General features: G+C 34.9%; 1 protein-coding gene across 1 annotated transcript; it reads right to left on the bottom strand.

Annotated features, from left to right (window-relative positions):
* Positions 1 to 772: 772 nt before the first annotated feature.
* Positions 773 to 11,842, bottom strand: LOC132604174 (polyadenylation and cleavage factor homolog 4). The gene is made up of 7 exons (XM_060317545.1): positions 11,365 to 11,842; positions 7,344 to 7,445; positions 6,998 to 7,261; positions 3,650 to 4,342; positions 2,300 to 3,223; positions 1,664 to 2,212; positions 773 to 1,004 (listed from the first exon to the last, which is right to left on the bottom strand). The coding sequence occupies exons 1-7, from the start codon at positions 11,674 to 11,676 to the stop codon at positions 963 to 965; spliced, it is 2,886 nt and encodes a 961-aa protein (XP_060173528.1). The 5' UTR covers positions 11,677 to 11,842; the 3' UTR covers positions 773 to 962.
* Between the last annotated feature and the right edge of the window lie 8,863 nt (positions 11,843 to 20,705).

Here is a 20,705-nt window from a genome sequence, read left to right as displayed (position 1 = left end):
AAGTAAATCTTAAAAATGAGCTAAAATTGAACTAGCAAAGATCACTTTAAAATGGGTTATGTTGGGTTATGTTGAGTTAAGCTAAAATCAACCCAATATGAAATTATCTTGAGCCCAACCCATAAAATTTTGGGCAGGTTGGGCGGGTCATCATTTTTTGGGCCATATTTGACACCCTACCTCAAATCAATCAGATTAGCTTCAGGCATATCAAGATACAGCCTCAGCTAAAATGAAACTCCACATTAAACAGTACAGAGATGGCCACGACTACATACCTATAATAACCGCGCACACATTGTCACGTAAACCATCAAATACGAGATTGGAACCCTCTTAACAAAGCACATAACAAATGCCAACATAGTTCATTGAAGCAGATGACTAATTCAACACATAGAACCCATAAACACCAAATCAAGACAGTTCCAACATCAAACAGTATATGCCTAGAAAATTATCATACTATTACATCTGATAAGAAGACCAGAAGGCTATGCTAATTGCACTACAGTAGATTTATTCTGCTCCCAACATTTCGCTGCAGAAAATTATAGATTGTTGCTGACAGAGCACCAGCTTGCAGAAGATCATCGGAGCATTCCCTGAAAATCCTCCTGCAGAAACTTCTATGTGAAAGGAGAAAAAATGGATTATACCCGCAAATTGTTAACAGTCAAAGGATACAAAAAAGCACCTCGCTTTTACTGCTTCTCAAAGGTGAGCACGAAAATAATAACAAAATGAAAGAAGATCCAAAACGGAAGCAAAATAGAGAAAGCCGGGATATAAATGCTCCAAGATTGTATGAAACCTTTTCTGACAAGAAGCTTTGATGTTACAACTCTCCTGTACATGTACATGATTCTGGCATGGTACCTAAAAATAATCTAAAGCTGAATGCTATCATGGAGGAATCTCAAGATAAAGTTACAATGCACCTAGAAGCTGATTTAATGAAGCTAACTCCGCATTCGTTTCCTTTGACTCTCATCTTCCTGAACCTAGAGAAAAAAACAATTTCCAAACATAGAAAACAAATTAGAAACCTTAAACATTGACCCTGGATCAACAAGCACATTCCCAGCATCTGGGAAAAGTATATATACAAAGTCTTGAACTTTTGACAGTTTCGAGATTACAACCGCACAGCAATTATGATAATCACTAAATAGTAAATACTAATGACTCTAAAGAGTGACAATTCCTGTGACTCCACAACTTGCACCTAATTATATAGCCACTTGAATTTTGCAGGTAAATTGAGTTGCTGTTTTGAATTTTTTTTTTTTGAAAAAGGTAACTTTAGTTGCTGTTTTGAATTATTATAGTTAGAAAGGTATGCATTCTGTCATCAAGTATCACACAACTTCAAGAACAAACTATAGAGATTCAAGCTTTGAGCTACGGCCAACTTATGTCCTCAACCATCCAATAGTTGCTAAGAATACGACTATCGGGCAAAATAGAGGCACTACTGATTAAATTCCATTTTAGGTGTTTCACCACTAAGAGGATGATACTCCAGTCACGGGTCTATATCGCCATTTGGCTTCATGTGCATCATCATCAGGTCACTATATTCAGTAATAACTAACCACACACTAATATTTAAATGCAGTCAAATCATCTAACCTAAGAAAAAGGAAAAGAGAGGGCCCACCTCATCCACTCTTCTGGAGTCCTCGTGTGGAGTTGCACTAGATTCAGATCTGCATTTTGCATGAATAATTGGACCTAACTGAGACCTTTCCATTCCAACAGTTGACCCATTTGGTGCATTCATGTAGACAGCCCCCCTATACATCCATTCTTCAGTCTCGTCACTGTAAAAATCATCAAAAGGCTCTCCACAAAGTGCACAAACATTCTGCTCGTCGTCAGCAGGGACGGCCAATTCTTCATCATCCTTCGTTTCCACAACTTGCTCAGTCGGTAGAAACCCAGGAACTGCATCAGATCCTAAAGCCTCTGTACCACTAAGCCACATGTTGACACTTACAAACCACTTACGAGAAGACTTCTGCTTGCGATTTTTTGACACTCGATTCTTAGTTACATGCCAATCCATATGACTGCTGTGAGCCTCTTGGCATTTAAATCGTAGGCCACAAGTTGTGCACTGTCTTGGCAGATCAGCATATAAAGCAGTTACCGCAGAATCATGACGAACCTTAAGAAGATCCGGATTAAAATCAAGGCCCACAGAATCCTAAAAATTGAATCACATGGCTGAGAAAATCTTCACAAGAAAATTGACAGTACAGAAAACTTGACATAAAAAAAAAAAAACAAGTACCTGTGCGGGAGCTTGATTTGTCAATGAAATCAAACCTTGGGCCATCAGCGAGCTAATCAAGCTTGAAAAGCCTCCTGCCGGAGGGTTAGGAGTAACCTGACCTGCAGGTGGCATGAATTGAGAAGACATAGGAAGTGGGCCTCTGGGCAAAGGTTGTAAGGCTCCCCAAGAAAATTGTGATGATGCATTTGGGACATTAACCAATGGCATAGACACCTGTGGACCTGAAACTGGACGGTAACCAGGACCCTGTGGAGGGTATCTATAAATTGGTGGTAATTGCAAGTGGTTCGAGGCTGGAAGTGAGGCACTTGGAGGCATCGTCTGATGAATACGCTGAGAAAGCAATAGCTGAGGTTCTGCTGAAGCCATTTGTTCAGGGTTTTGATGATTTGCAGAAAATGACCCAGGATGTTGACTAGGAAATTGCGGAAACTTGATATATGAGCTGCTCTTCAAATTATCAGTATGTTGCTCAGGAAGAACTGCCCTGTCCAGACTATGATTGACAACTGAATTGCTAGCATTCTTTAGTTCAAAAGGACTTCTGATATGATTATGAGGCAGAACAACAGATTTTGAAGTCAAACATTGGGGATTATGCACATTTGTAGGAACATATGGTGACCTCCAAGTATGTCCATCAGCAGCCACCCGAATATCCTGAACTGAAGAGTCAAAAGTAGGATTCATTCTTGGCGGAACATATGGTAGCCTCCAAGTATGTCCATCAGCAGCCAAATTGCTAATCAAAGGATGCTTGGATTCAGCAGCAGCTGATGAGATTCCACTTCCTTCACCCGTTAAATGTCTTTGAGGCAACTGTGGCACATTTTTTGGAAGCTTTTGAAGATAATGCGAACCTGAAATCAGAGATGTCTCATCGCAATATCCAGTAATTTTATTTCTCGCCCCTCGACCAGACTGCCAAAAGAACTGACATAATTTCAATATGAAAAAAAACATTCTCTTCATCGATAAAACAAAACCATGGCCCTTGCAAGACAAAGGAGTAAATGAATTTACTTATGGTGTATTCTGATGCTATATTGACCAGGATACAGATGTTAGAATTATGGGTCTGGTCCACGTCCGTCAAACAACTCAGATAATAAATACACCAAATAAAGCCACTGGGCTCCAATTAGGTTTATTTTAGCCAATGGAAAGCAGAAATAGAATTCCAATCTGAACAATGAGCTGAAGATAAGAAAATAAAAGATGCTGCTAAGCTAATTTTATTGTACTCCAAAGTAAAATATATCAGAGACATCAACAAAGTTTGAAGAACATTCACAAGCAAAAAGCTAAGGAAAAGGTAACTGCATGCAACAGTACATCAATACTAACCGAGTGAACATCATCCAAGGAAGAATCATGAACTAAAGAATATTGTCCTTGATTAGACCAGCTCCTTCTAGGGTCAGTCACCAAAGGCATAGTATGTTGTGAATCAATACCAGGTCTCATCCTAATACTCTGAGGATGGCGAACTGATGTTGACAAATCATTAAAAGGACTCTGATCTGCTAAAGTTGGACTCATATCTTCCCAGTTGAACTCTTCCTCTTCGGTATTTTGCCACGTCTTTACGGCTAACCTATCACCTAAGCCATTAATAGTGGCATTGCCAATCTTTTGTTGCCTCTGATTGGCTACCTTTTCCCTTTCATCAATTCCATAAGCATCAATCAAAGCTCTCGGTCCTTGAAGATCAATTGCCTTGTTCACGCTGTATTTAGCAGGAATGTCTGGTTGCTGATGGGCATCATCAGGCAAAATTCTCTGCCACTCACTCCTGTCATCATCTCTACCTCTTGCTCTGTTAAGCCCATAGTCAAGTGCAGGATGAGATGGTGAGGCCCCTTCTCTGAGTCCTATGGCAGAATCATCCACTGCAAACTCGTCGAGGGTGGGTGACAATGACCTCGGAGGGCCCACTCTATAAGGAGAGGATGATCTCACATTCTTTGAAGCTTTAGACAGAACTTGTGTTGCTTCCAGATCTGAAGATGTATGGCCTGTACGATTTTCAGCTCTCACCTGCAACAGTCAAACTTAACTCAGAAATTCTACTCATCATCCCTTCTTGTAGTTAAAAACCCTTCCACATGTTTGACATCTAAGTGGAAATCCATTAATAAGTACAATAAAGCAAGCCGGTTAGCGTAACTCAACTTTGAAGCCTATCATATTTACTTTGAGATAATACCCTTATAACTACCTAAGTAGTAAGAATACAAAAGTTAAAAGAGTCACCAAATTTATAACATGTTATTACCTTCTGTCCTTCTCATATAGCTTGCGTGGTTTTAAAAAAAAAAAAAAAAAAAAAGAGCAGCATGTCCATTGGTAACTAGACTAAGAATTTTGTAGGACAAATCCTTGAAAATATAAGCTGAGGGTCTATCAGAAACAGTCTCTCTACCCTATAAAGGTGGAGGTAAGGTCTGCGTACATCTTACCCTCCCCAGACCCCACTATGTGGGACTACACCGGGTATGTTGTTGTAAATCCTTGAAAATATGCTAAACTAAGTTTGTACGAACAGTTCTAACTTCGCAGCAATGTCTAGTCATCATTTGTATCTGCAGTTACAAGATCTAACCACATTTGACATCTAATCAGATATGCCAAAAAGGCATCTTCAATCAAGTTTACTCTACATTAAACCTCTCCATCTCCCAATAAAATTACTTTAATTACAGGCCCAGGTATTGCTAAAAGGACCTAGTTCTCAAAACCTACATAAACTACCAGTAAAAGGGATAAAAAATAAGATTAAAAGGAAAACTACAATCAAGTGGTTCAATTATATCTATTACAATTACATATAGAAGATTCAACCATAAGACCCAACAATGACAATGATATGTGTTAACCTAAGTTGCGTGGACTCTTCACTTTCGATGCCGCACCAGTGTAGGATTCACCAAAAGTACATTACTTTTGGAGAATCAGACACGCACCCGTTGACATTTTTGAAGAGTCTGAGCAACATAGGTGTCAACAATGTCAATGATGCGCGCCTACCTGTACTACCACTATCTACTAGTAGTTGTAGCTGTACTGACTTCATCAAAAAAAAAAAAGTTGTAGCTGTACTGTCCTCTTTTCATCAACACGTATTTATGATAGATGATAGAATTCAGGAATAATTATTGTCGCATGGAATGGAATACATTGAAGTTGTACGACACTCTACATCTATATCCAAAAAATTGATTTCCCCTCCCCTTCAACCTGCCCCACCTCCCTATATTATCATATAGAAGAGTCAAACACAAGAAATGCAGAAATCCTACCAATTTGCTGGATATCTGCAAAGTCAATTTTTAATGACCATGATTTGCTACATAAGCTTTTAGCTTTATTAGTTGAACATTTTTTGGTAGTTGAGTTTACACACAGTTATTAAACAAAATCTTTTCAACAAAAAAAATGAATTCCAAATCAGATGGATGGTCATTCCTCTTTCTTTTTTGGGGGAAAAGTAGATTGATGATTGGTCAATTCAACCCATGAATTCAATCATCTCATCTTTTTTGGGATGACAGGAGTAATATAAGAGAAATATGGATCTAGGTAACCACTTCGTAAAAGGCATACACCTTCCGATGTTTTGTCTTCAGAAACATTACATTTCAAAGTATATTAGTACAATGCTTTTTTGAGGTAATATATTGGGTAATCCAAGGAGATGGGGAGATTGATGCTGATGTCGCACACTGTATTGGGGCGGCGTGGGCGAAATGGAGGCTCGCCTCTGGGGTACTGTGTGATAAGAAAGTGCCACCAAGGCCTAAAGGTAAGTTCTATAGAGCGGTTGTTAGACCAGCACTTTTGTATGGGGCAGAGTGTTGGCCAGTCAAGAATGCCCACACTCAGAAGATGAATGTGGCGGGGATGAGGATGCTTAGATAGATGTGTGGGCATACTAGGAGGGATACGATTAAGAATGAAGTTATACAGGGTAAGGTAGGAGTGGCCTCTGTGGCGGACAAGATGACAGAAACGAGGCTGAGGTGGTTCGGACATGCGCAGAGGAAGTGTGAGGATGCGCCAGTGAAGAGGTGTGAGAGGTTGGCTATAGCAGAAGTTAGGAGAGGTAAAGGTAGGCCGAAGAAGAATTGGGGGGAGGTGATTAGATAGGACATGGCACAGCTCCTGTTGACTGAGGACGCAACGTTGGATAGGAAGGTGTGGAGATCGAGGATTAGGGTAGATGGTCAGTACATAATAGAGTGTTGTACTTCTAGACGTATGATTTAGGGTAGTCGCGTAGTCTCTTTTTCGCTAATGTGTGTCAATATCTGTTACTACATTTGTTTTGTACATTTGTTATTTTGATATCCCATGTTCTTTCTTACATGTCTGCATCGGCCCCTCTATCACATAAAGGTAGAGGTAAGGTATGCGAACATCTTATCCTCCCCAGACCCCACTTGTGGGATTACATTGGGTATGTTGTTATTGTATGTCATTACAATAATTGTGGCCACATCCTTAAATCTAATTCAACCATTTGGAATATTAGGTATGGATATGAGAAGCAAGGGGGAACAGATGACAAATTAAAACAAATACTTCATAAAGCACCAGAAAACATAAACCAATCTGCAGATAGAGATTATTCAGAAAGAGCTTGAGAAAGGAAATAGATGTCAAGGGGGAACTGGGTATTCACTAAAAGCTTACAGAATCAATAGTGGAGTGCCCAAGCTGACGCCTTGCTTCCAAATATTTTGGATTTACATGAATGCCATGAGTTGGTCTTGGTGATTCAGATGCTCTGGACGAAGTCAAGCCAGAAGATTGTTGGACCCCCGGCTGTGAAAACTGGAGACGAGTCTCAATTTTGCGGAGGACAGGTGCTGGGAACACAGTCGACCACGTTCCAAAGAGATGGCGCATTGCAGGATGCATGCTAGGGTGCACTTGCCTGTATGCCTCACAGAAAACCTTGGAAAAAGAAAAAACAAAATCACTAAGTGGTATAACAACATCATCAACAGTGATGCAAATACCTCATAAAACTACTTACCTCAGGTAAATGGACAGAGAAATGCCTGACGTAGTCCCTGCCAATATTCTTTACAATACTATCCAGAAGGTATAATGAGGGTAGCTTCTGCTCAACTGGGACCTAAAAAAGAGAATAATGTGAGATTGCAGCAAAATATTGGCAATGGATACATCAAGATGGCACAAGAAGAAAAAATTTCCAGTTCCCCTGACAAATAAAAAATAAGAAAGGCAGAAACTCTACTTGTAAACGTAAACGTATGAGTATATACTTCTTTGACAAATTTTCTTAAAAAGTACTGGTCAGATTTAGCTTAACCTACACAGTTACCACAGGTGATCAATACAGATAACTTTTAAAATGGAGTGGTTTCCAACTATACTATCAAAGAAGGTATAACGAGGGTAGTTTCTGCTCAACTGGGAGCTAAAGAAGAGAATAATGTGAGATTGCAGCAAAATATTGGCAATGGATACATCAAGATGGCATGCGAAGAAAAATCTACTAATCCCCCTGACAAATAAAAAATAAGAAAGGCAGAGACTCTACTTGTAAACGTAAAAATATGAGTATATACTTCTTTGACAAATTTTCTGAAAAAGTACTGGTCAGATTTAGCTTAACCTACATAGTTACCACAGGTGATCAATACAGGTAATTTTTAAAACGGAGTGGTTTCCAACTATACTGTCAGTGCCTCATACAGCTCTCAGAAAGGAGTTAGTTCCTATGTTGTCTTATGTTGCAGGTAATGTATGGTAGCACTTGATAAATAATCCTTAAAACTCAAACCCTTGAACCAGATAATTTTCAAAATTAATAAGGAGACAGTTATCTTTTCAGTCATAATCCTTATAAAACTAAAGCCCCTGTGAACTAGATAACTTTCAAACTGAGTAGGGGAGTAGCTACATGCTGATTTTCCTAAATCTCATGAAGTTTTTATTGCTTCTTTGATTCTTTCCAGTTCATTGTAAGAGGGATGGAAACTCTGCATGCAATTCCAGGAGTTCCTTTTTCTTCATACAACTCACCTATTGAAAAAGCATTAAACTGTAAAATAAACTACTCTTCCATGTTATATTTTCTCTTAACCTTCTTCTGCGTAAGAAGATATCAGAATTTATGCACTACACCTGAACAAAGGACAAAATTTCCCACCATCTATTGTACAAGTATACTGTTCATTTACGCGGGGAAGGAATTGATCTAGCAAAAGGAGCACGACTACGAACTTTTCTACATCTGCAGCCCAGACCTTGTCAGAATCATTAAGCTTCAAAGACCAATTTGTCTTACATCGACAGAAATAAAAATCAATATATTATCATATTGTAACATCAACCGCATGACGGTAGAACTACTGGATATCAGAAGTACCCTTCATCATTTTATTTTTATTTTTAGAAGGAGAAGTACCCTTATCTTTATCTTCGCCTAAAAGCACATTTGGAGATGATGAATTCCAACCCCTAATATTCAACCACAAACTACCACACCAAGCTTAGCCACTAGAAGCCCAAACAATGAAAAATAAATGGTTGGAATAATTTAAGAAGACATGAAGCAGGAGGACTGGAATATTAAGAATGTATTACTTTAACTCATAATTTGAATTCATGCTTGTCTATGCCCAATATAATCTATAATTCTGAATGTCATCGCTCTCAGTGTACTTCTTCTAACTGTTTTCTTTCAGATTCAGAAGAAAGGAGTATCAGAATTTTCAGAAGCCTCTTATAAGGAACAGCGGAGGCCTGACAAGTATAAGATCCTGGACTCTGGATCTTCTTCATTCAGATCGACACGTGTCGGTCATGGAAAGTGGATTAAAGCATCTAAGTTTATTTTAAATTGCCTATTGCCAAGGAATCCCACACCATAAATGGCACATTTTCATACCAGGATTCACAGAACACGTTGACTTAAATGTAGTATTCAACTTTTGATACCTAGATGACAATACTTTTGACAATGCAAGAAAATGGTCTCAAAAGAAAGCATTCCACTGCAATCTTAACAGTTACCCAAGATTAAAGATTCACTGCTACTCAACACAATGCGCAAGAATTGATGCAAGATAGAATTTAAGCTAATAAGTTTAGAAGAAAAGCTTAAGAGACTAACGATAATTTCATTGATAGCCTCTAAAAATGGCAAACTCGATACATATATAGAGGAAATAAGACCTAGGGGGTCAAAGTAAAATAAAAGAAACTTAGGCAAAATAAAATAACTAGTTATTGGACTCAAATGTAAAACTAGTAACTTCTAGGCAAATAACCAACTCAACTCCCATGTACACTTCCGGAAACATAGGGTACTACTTTCCACAACTGCTCTATTTCTAACTCGTATCAAGAATCCAACACTTTTGAAACAATAAAATTCATCCTGAAACTTCAATACAGTTCATAAAGGTAGGATTCGATATAGCATACAGCATTCGATAAAACATTATAAATTTTACGCCAAGAAAAAAAAACCACATTAATTAGCTAAATTTTTTTGTGGAGAACCTTCATATAGAACCCTAATTGAGTATCAGACTGAAACAGTCGAAATGGAGCAAAATAGGTACTACCTCCATTTCGATTTGTTTGTCTGGTTTTGACTTGGCACTGAGTTTAAAAAAGTAAAAAGACTTTTGAATGTGTTAAACTAAAAATACGTAGAATGTACCAAAATGTACTTTGATGCCATGTGGAATGTTGGAATTCAGAGTTGCCAAAAAAGGAAAGAGGCATTCTATTTTAAATGGACTAAAAAGGAAAGTAAGACAAACAAATTGAAACGGAAAGAATTTTTTAAGTGGACTTTATTTATATAAAATCAAGGTGTTACAACCGGGTTCAGTAGTACATCAGACTGACTTAGTAGACACTTTTCTAGTAACTCCTTGACCCAACATATCATTACTTAGCACTTGCATAACAACCAAAGGTGGGTTCATACAACATTCCAAAACCCTAAAAAACAGAGTACGGAAAAAAAAAAAAAAAAAAACACTCAACAATCCTTCCACAAATCTCATCAGCAATACCTTGACTATGTTCTCTTTTGGAACAGGATGGAGTACTATTCTTAAAATGTCGGCATAACTAATCCCAGCATTACTAATACACCCTATTGAGTACTATTCTTATACACACTACCAAACGACCCCTTATTGATTATCAGAATGAAACAGTTGAATGGAGCAAAATGGGAATTGAATATTCATAAACCCTAAAAAACAGAGTACTGCAAAACACTAACTCAAGAATTCGAACCCAAGATTAAAGGGCATTTTGATACATTCCACATATCTTTAATTTAATACTCCCTCCGGATCAAAAAAAGAGTCCACTTAGCCATTTGCACACCCCTTAAGAAACTACTCACTACAAGAAAAAAATTATGTAAATTGACTAAACTACCCCTAATTAAATAGACATTGGGATTTGATCACATAACACTTAATAGGGGCAAATCTGGAAAGATAAGATTAATTGTTTCTTGATTTAATAAGTGAACACTTTTTTTGACCCAAGAAAAAAAGGCTAAGTGGACACTTTTTTTTATCCGGAGGGAGTACTAAATATTCAAAAGTAAATTTTACTTTCTTAAACTTCATGTCAGGTCAAAATCAGATAAACAAATTGAAACGGGGGGAGTAGTATCAACAACAAATAATACGATAACCGAGTACTATATAAGCCACATTTCAAAACCCTAAAAAAAAAAAAAAACTGTAAAAATACTCTACCTCAAGAATCCTTCCAAAAATCGCATCAGCAGTGCCTTCACTATGTCACATTTCTATATTTAGTAACAATCTAACTTTAAACTTCCCATTTTACCCTTAATTAGATCATTTATAGCCACACAAATATCCGGGGCTTATTCTGGACCACAAGTTTCAAAAATCTTCCTTAAACTCCATGCCCGTGTTTGATTCACATAAATTAGCACTAGTAGTAACAACAAATAATACATAGCCACATTCCAAAACCCTAAAACACATAGTACTGTAAAAAATAAAAATAAAACAGTCTACCTCAAGAATCCTTGCACAAATTGCATCAGCAATACCTTGACTATGTTCTCTCTGTTCACCAGCAATTATAGTGAAATCAGTAATCATAGGCTTAGAATTAAAAGTCAAGTCCGATAAAAGCAACTCATAAAGCCTAACAATTTCATCCATATTAGGCGGCAACACAATAACATCATCCTCATCCTCATTATTATAAGCCTTAAGTTCATCTTCTCTTTCTTTCAATGCCGCTCTAAATCTCTCAATTATTGAAGAAGGTGTTGAGGGTTTTTGTGGCGGCGCTATAACGACGGCGTCGTTTTGGAAAGCCATTTTGAAGAAATGAAATTAGGGTTAGGGTTTAAGGCCACCGGTGGTGGTGGTGGTGGTGGGGGTGGGGAGGTTAGAGGGAGGAATGGGAGTTGCCCACAGAAGAGAAATGATAAAATTTCATTGTCCTAAAAAGGACATTGATTATTAACGAAACTATTACTGTAATATAAGGAAAAAAGGGATGTGAATAAATCTATATATTATAAAAAAGATGATACTTTGCCTTAAGATTTTGACAAGTGTCAGCGTAGGATAATGACACGTGATAGTTTTAGGACAAAAAATAGTTATCTATATATTATTAAAAAGAGTATAGTTTGCCTTAAGATTTTGACAAGTGTAAGCGTAGGATAATGACACGTAATAGTTTTAGGACAAAAAATAGTTATCTATATCTATATATTATTAAAAAGAGAACCCTTAAACTTGGCATGTTTTGTAAGATAGGCATATAAACTTAGAAGGTGACCAGATGATCACTTAAACTTACTCAAAGTGTATTTTTCAAGTTTTTCAGTTGTTTTGAAAACAAAAACTATATTTTTCAAACACTCACAATTTTCATGGCCAAACAAGCCCTAAATATATCACAAAATATTATTTTTTTAAAATGCAAAAATAAGGCAAACGCATATACATGAGACTATAAATGTGCACTTAAACCAATAAATACTCGCTAATCGCAATTTTGCAGCTTTCAATTAACTCGGTTTTTTTTTACACTTGAATAATTAAAAAACAATAACTTTAACCAATAAAAATTCTTAAAAAAAGAAATTTCAAATTAAGAAATTTCTAAGTTTAATATTTCAAGTGTAAAAGAAATTTCAAATTAAGAAAACTGTAAAGCCGAGAAGAAAATCCTTAAAAAAAAGAAATTTCTTTTTTTAAGGATTTTTATTGGTTAAAGTTATTGTTTTTTAATTATTCAAGCGTAAAAAAAAAACGAGTTAATTGAAAGCTGCAAAATTGCGATTAGCGAGTATTTATTGGTTTAAGTGCACATTTATAGTCTCATGTATATGCGTTTGCCTTATTTTTGCATTTTAAAAAAAATATTTTGTGATATATTTAGGGCTTGTTTGGCCATGAAAATTGTGAGTGTTTGAAAAATATAGTTTTTGTTTTCAAAACAACTGAAAAACTTGAAAAATACACTTTGAGTAAGTTTAAGTGTCTATCTGGTCACCTTATAAGTTTATATGTCTATCTTACAAAACATGTCAAGTTTAAGGGTCCATCTAGGTATTAAGCCAAAAGAGAATAGTTTGTCTTAAGATTTTGACAAGTGTCAGCGTAGGATAATGACACGTGATAGTTTTAGGACAAAAAATAGTTATCTATATATTATTAAAAAGAGTATAGTTTGCCTTAAGATTTTGACAAGTGTAAGCGTAGGATAATGACACGTAATAGTTTTAGGACAAAAAATAGTTAATTAGTTAAACATTAGTTATTGTCTTTTAATCTATATTTAACTTTAAATCTAAAAAAAATCTATAAGTAGTTATTATTTTTAAATTAAAATTAAAAAATAATTAACTAAAGAAATCTGAATTTGGGTGTTTTTTTTTTATGGTTTTACCCTAAAAAAACGGAACAATTAGTTTTAAGTAGTGGTCAAGAATACCACGTTTCTGCATATCGTTCAAATTTATAACTACAACTTCCGTGACATAACCAGTTTAAAAATTTGCATGCTCTTAACAACCAACCCAAGCCTCACCCACGTTCCCCATTTCCCATTTCCACCTCTAACTCAACTATTTATATTTTTCATACACTAATGTTGTAACGTCATTATTTAATTCGGAGACAGATTTAATATTGTATTCAAGTTCATATTTGTATTCAGTTTCAACTACAATGTCGTACATAAATGTGAGTATGATGATGCTGGAATTGAGGGAGGTTTAGGCAAAGTTTTGAATGGTTGTTGTGGGCATCAAAGGAGTCTAAGAGCCCGTTTGGATTGGCTTATAAGTTGCTTATAAGCTGTTTTCAGCTTTTTTGAGTGTTTAGCTGGTCAGCTTAAAGTCATTTTGTGCTTAAAATAAACTCAAAAAAATAATTGGGTCCATTTGACTTAGTTTATCTAAAGCAGCTTATAAGCTGAAAACAAATTATAAGCCAAAAAAAAATAAGTTAACTACCCCAACTTATTTTTTTTTAGCTTATAAGCTGTTTGCAGCTTATAGGCATAAGCCCATCCAAACATGCTCTAAGATGATTGATGCAGAATTATGAGGAGTATTATGAAATTTGTCACGGTAAGCCAAAGATAGGTATTTATTATTTGTTAGTTTATATAAAAGTATGAGTTTTCCGCTAAATTTTTAAAAAGAATATGTACGTTGATAAGAGAATTTGTTTCCTAAGCTTTATGTATGTCTAAATCTTTCTTGCCGGGGAGAAGGCGAGAATTGAGAAGATTTTGGTCTCACTAGAAAATCTTTCTTTTTTTTTGGGTGGGGTGGGGGGGGGGGGGTGGAGGCCGTTAAATCTATGAGTACTATTGTTTTGTCATGCATTCTTTTAATCTCTTCTGCATGGAATTTATTTGTTTGTAATTGTTCCAACTTCCAAGTGAGGTTTTTAGTGAGAGATTAAGTGATGCCCATGGAGTATCTTAAAAGGACAACTTGAAAAGACATTATTCTATAAAAGTAAATTGCATCTTAAGTAAGCTGATATACATTTTTTAAAACGCAATAATCAATGGATTTAAAGTAGTAATCTCTATGCTTCTAAATTTTTATCATTATGTTTTTTCTTGCACTGTAAATTTTAACATGTTATTGTGCACTATTATTTCACTATTTTTTATTTTATGTTGGTAGTATTACTAGCTGGGTTCAAATGTTTGACGACATCTCTACTAGGAGTATTGTTTGAAGCTTTAATGGTAAGAGCATTCCCATAATACAATATTTATTAGGTTACTTAATACAAAAAAAATTGAATAGAATTTGAAGGTTCGTTCCCGTTATTACATTTCTATTTCAATATTTTATATGAATCAAAGCTTGTTTTTTTTTTTTTTTTTAATGTTTAGCAGTTTAACTTTCTTTTTTTTTTCGAAATAAATGGTGTTCTTTCATCTAAAATTGTCTTAAAATTTAAAACATGTTCTGGTTTGGATATCCAATGGAGCTTTCATGCATATATATTTTTTTAGTTGTCATATACGTTCTAATATAATGCTAAATGTCTTAAAATGAATCTTAGGTTGAGGATTCTGCATGTAGTTAATTCGTGAGAATAATTATGCTATATAGCTTGCCTTTTTTTATTAATTAAATCTCTGTATTCTTAGTCATGCATGCTGATGTTAAGATTTTTTTTCATTGCAAGCTTCGGGAAATTTGAATGTGAATGGTTTTCTTAACTAATTAATAATGAATAAATGAGATAGTCAATGGGACTGTCTAAATCAATGGGGCCTAGACTTTATTTAAGGAACTAATAAATTTGATTCTCTCTGCTAGACATATTTTCTTTGGTTCATATAAAAATGTTGTGTGTTAAATTTTTTAGCGTTCCTTTACCCTGTGAGTGAAAATCGACATTGTGCAAATGTTTGGTTGGTGTTCTTGTGTCGTTTTAACACATGTTTTACTGACTCAAATTTTTTTGTTTAGTCTATATTGAAAATCTTTATTTTCCATTTTTTTTTTAACATTCAACTCTTGAGTACATTGAGTCCTAATCATGTATTTTGTTACATATCTAAATTAAGGCTAATGATATTCTAAATCGCAAAAAGCTTTTGTATCAGAAATATTGTTTTGAATTGCTTGGCATGATGTGAATAACATGACCATCATTTGTGTTGTTATTTAAAATAGTACATTAGAAAATTAATATGGCATTTGGCAAGTGGATATAACAATTAAATTTAATATGCTCAAATGAGCAACATCATATTTTGATGTGGTTAATTTGTTTTTTAATACTATTCGCACAACGTGCGGGTCATTACACTAACATTGAGGAGCTGAAATAAAATTTGAATCTAATGTGACGTGTGAACATATTCACAGGAAGTTGAGTTTTTGTGGTTGTTCGTATGTGGAATCAATTGTCAATAGCCACTTTGGGATTTTTATGTATTTACTTGTGCAGTCGATTTCTTTCAATAATTATTCTTTTTATTTCTTCTATTGGATCTTTTAGCAATAAAAAATTGTATGTACTATTTTGCTTTGCAGCTAGAAGATTGAGATATTATTTGCTTTCAGAAATTCCTTTGAAACCAAGACAACAAACAATATTACTTCCCAGAGATTCCTTCATTTTTGGAGTAACGTCCACAATAATCATCAAGTTTGTGATACATCCTCTTATTGTGATATTAGCTCCTGAGTATAAAAGACCGTATAATATGTGAAGAAGCAGTGGCAGCTACATATACTATAGGAAAATGTTTGTCTGTAATAAGACTGATAAAAAAAAAATGAGAATATAAAATTTATAATATGCCACACATGGTTTAGACATGTCTATTTCTATTATCTCTCTCCTCTCTTTTTTTTTTTTTTGAAACGATCCGCTCATCGCGCGGGTACGTACACTAGTTGATTGCTAATTTGAAAAAAAAATGAATTGGATTTGTTTGGCAATATTGTACTAAAAAAAAAAAAACTCCTCCTAGATTGGTTCCATTTGAATTGGTTCACCCAAATTAAACTAATTAAGTCAATTTTTTTCAAATTTTAAAAGCAAATTAAATTAATTGAATGGATGTTTCATTGATTCTATTAACATTTTTCTCGTATTTTCTACTTTATCATATTCCTAATTCAATGGTTTTAATAAATCTCCTACCGCAGTTCGTCTTGGACTAGATCTAGAACTTTTCTCAACAGTTTGTGTAGAAATAAATCCTACTGTATTCATTGAGATCTGTTTCTCGTCTTTCCATTTCTATTAGTACGTGTTGTCTCTTCGGTTATAGCATTATTTTGCTCCGAATATTATGTTACACTCTCCCTATAATTTGTGATGCCTTCTATGCTATGCGTTATTTTTTGTCTCTTTTTTTCAAATTGTTAGATTACATCGATATATCTGTAATTTAGTTACCTTACAGTTTTTCAGATTTTAAAAAAAAAATCATTTTCTAGATTTTTAACTAAAATATCCAATTTTCGAGAACATATTTTTAAAAAAACGAGTTTTATTAAAACGGAAAATTTCAGATTTTTAATAAAAGCCATTTTTTTCTCCAGATTTGTCAATTTTCTAGATTGTTTTTTAAAAATTGCCACATAGGCACCACATGGAATAAGTTAAATGTCATGTGGCGTCTATGCCACCCAATTCCAATGACTAGACTTGCTTATATGGAAATATATTAGAAATAAGGGGTATTTTTGAAACTTTGCTAACGGTAGGGGTATATTTGGCCCAACTTGTAACGGGAGGGATATATTTGACTACTTTGGTTAACAGAGCCAAAGTTAGCCAACAAACTAAAGTAGAGAGGTATATTTAACCCTTTTCACTAAAAAAATAGGAATTAAATTTTACAATTATGCCCTTAATGTATGCATATAGGTCCAAATATGTGCTTATTGATCTTCTAATTAAATAAGGACTTTTGGCCCAATTAAGTCATGACAGGGATATTTTTGAGCCAAATCATTAACGACAACATATTTTTTAATCAAATTATTAACGATAGAGATATTTTGAACCAAACTAATGACACTGGGATATTTTTGAACCAAATTATTAACAACGGAGATATTTTTGGACCAAACTATTAACGGAGAACAAATTTGATAAATTTTGCACATATAAGGGCATTTTTGACCCTTTACTGTTTTATTAATAACAACATTTGCAGTTATAAGAACAAAAAAAGGTGTCATTTTTCCATGAAACAACTCATAGCTCCGTTGGACTGCTTTCTAGGGTATCATTTTCCCACCGGCGACTATTTTTCCGGCAGCATAATGGCTTCCCCTGTACCACCACCAAGTTCGGCTTCTTCTAGAAGCTCCCAAAACCCTAATAAGAAGTCATTAAGCTTCTTTGCAATCGCGATGAAGAGAAAACACAGTTTCATACACTTCTTTGCAATGACAGGCATACTTCTATTGAGTTGTAGATCACTCGGACAAAAGTATCGCATACATAATCTAATGGAAGATAATTATGCGCTTAATGAAGAACGACAAGGATTAGTTCAACGTATGAATCATATTAAGCAAAGCTTGCTTGCTGAAGACAGTTGAAGAATGTGAGTTATTTATTCCCTGCATTTTCTATTCAGTGTTAGGGTGTGAAAATAACAATTTAAAATATTTAAAGGGAATACGAATAATTTTCTTGTTTGACTATCACTGTATCACATAAATTGAGACAGAGGGAGTAATAAATTAACGGTTTACGAAGTTAGGATTTTTTTTGTAGACATGATCTTTTGAAGTGAAATGGCATCGAATACTGCGAGCATTAAGTAATGTGATTTGATTTGAATGTTATTGGACGGTGGTTTGTGCTTATCAGATTCCTTGGACTATGTAGATTGTATATAAAGATGATTTCTTTGAATGTTTTGTAATATAAATAGTTCCGTGATTTGTAAATCAGGACTTCCATGGAGGTAAGTGAGATCTGATGCTAAATCTTAAATGACTTCATTGCTTGAGATTTTTTGGGGAGTTTACTAGTGTATAGAGCAAAGTAGCTAAAAGAATGAAAATAAAATAGTAAAGACTTGATTAGGTGGAGTCTTTGTACAATTCCAGCAACCCTAAAAGGATTAACTAGCCTTTTTTTTTTTATAATTTATCTAGCAATCGTTGCTCATGTTTCAATCACGAAACACTCTTCCTTGATACAATTATGGTCTGCCTCACTTTTGGCGGTTTGAGAAAATACTGTCTTAGGCGTTTCTATTATTTGAAGTCTCGAACATGAGGTATGCGCTCCTCAGAATTGCTGGTTAAGTTTTGCTAAAGGATTAGCGCCTTTTGGCGGAAAAAATATGGTATTATGGAAGGGGGTTGAAGGGTAGTAACATCACAACACCATATGAGGGTGGCTTATAGATAAGTATTATGAAGTTTTGGAAGACTTTAGTTGACATATTTCTTTCAGGGTTAGGGATGGAAGGAGGGTTAGTATTTGGGCGCATAAGTGGTGTGGGGAGAATGATTTGAGGGAAGTTCTTTTTCCTAGCACATATGAAGTATTTTGCCAAAGAGAGATGACAGTCCAACAAACTTGTAGGTCTCATGGGTGAAAAGGTCATTGAAATTTGAGCTTCAAGAGGAACCTACAAGATTTGGAGATGGAAGAATTTCATAATTGGGTTGATTATAATATGGTAAATGATATATCGGATGCATGGAGATGGCGAGAGAGTAGAGATGACTTATTCACTCTTAAATCTTATTACAAGAGTTTATTAGGGAGGAATTTATTTTCCCTCATTGCTCTATTTGGGTTCCTAAGGGACCGAGAAGGTGTGTTTCTTTGCGTGGTTGACAACAAGGGGAATGATTATTTCGGGCTAACATGCAGATAATCTCCTATTGCATTGTCAAGTGGCTAACCAATTGTGGAGGGTGGTCCTTGATTGGTTTGGGTTGTAATGGGTGATGCCGGACATAGTGAAGGAGGCATTGCACTGAGCTTAAAGAATGGGGAAGAGAAGTCCAAGGGTATGGAATATTGTCCTTTAGCAGTTTTGTGGGTTATTTGGAAAGAGAGAAAAAAGAGTATTTGAAGGGGTTGAACAAGGTTTTTAAAATTTCAAAGTAGTTTTTTTTCCCCTAGTTTTCTTTTGTTGTATCCATTAGGTACCTTCTGTATAGAAGATTGAGTTTTTTTTTTTGAGAATCATATTTTGGTGTAGGTTCTCTTCTTTTTTGCATACCGCTTGTATATACGCGCAGTGGTGGAGCCACATATTCCCTTCCCCAAAGTATTATACTGTTTATATAGGTAAACATTAGTATTTTCTTTTGTTTATATATTATGTATTGAATCCCCTTGACTTATTTGTGAATCTATTTCTTATGTGTGTGTATATATATATTATTCTGATATCTTTTAATGAAAATCCTGGCTTTGCTACTATATACGTGATTTCCCCTTCTGGTAATAAATTATTTACCTTGTTATAAAAAGAAGATTAATGCCTTTTGTCAGCTTTTATCGTTTTTCATATTCAAAATTGTATATTCATAGGTTATTGACATGCCAAGCCTTCTAAACTTGGCTAATATATATATATATATATATATATATATATATATATATATATATATATATATATTATTCTGACATCTTTTAATGAAAATCCTGACTTTGCTACTATATACGTGGTTTCCCCTTCTGGTAATAAATTATTTACCTTGTTATAAAAAGAAGATTAATGCCTTTTGTCAGCTTTTATCGTTTTTCATATTCAAAATTGTGTATTCATAGGTTATTGACATACCAAACCTTCTAAACTTGGCTATATAGGTCTAGATCTGCACATGGTTCGAAACTCAGTAGTTAATAGGCCAACCGCTCTATCCTTCTTCACTTAAAATACCGGGCCTCATCTGCAATAGAGTTCGTACTCGTCATGTGCGCCTAATCCATGAGATTGTTTATAATTTTGAGCTTATGTTGTGTATTTACCATAACATTTTTAAAGTTCTGTCACTGTAAATGGTCTCCAATAACATGAAGTGAAATAATAGTCATGCTGTTGTAGTATAAGAGTTCGTCTTATATAAATCGGAAAGACTTTGAGTAATATCTCCTCTTAGCTCAGCTATTGTTAGCTTTATGAGAATAATATCTCTTCTCTTAGCTCAGCTATTGTTAGCTTTATGGCTATCACGATGTACAGTCTTTCTCTATACATTGATTGAATGTAACTGCTGTTGCCTCTTAGATTATTTGGTCCTTTGGAAGCATGGAATCTGTTGTTTTCTGCAAAAGTGAAGTACGTGCTGGAAAGTAAAGAACTATCAGATTTTTGGATTTGGAGTTGCTACGGTTTATTCAGTACTCTTATA

Source organism: Lycium barbarum, chromosome 7 (assembly GCF_019175385.1).
Source record: "Lycium barbarum isolate Lr01 chromosome 7, ASM1917538v2, whole genome shotgun sequence".
Lineage (NCBI taxonomy): Eukaryota > Viridiplantae > Streptophyta > Magnoliopsida > Solanales > Solanaceae > Lycium > Lycium barbarum.
Note: the sequence above shows the minus strand (reverse complement) of the source record. Positions and strands in the feature narration are given on the sequence as shown.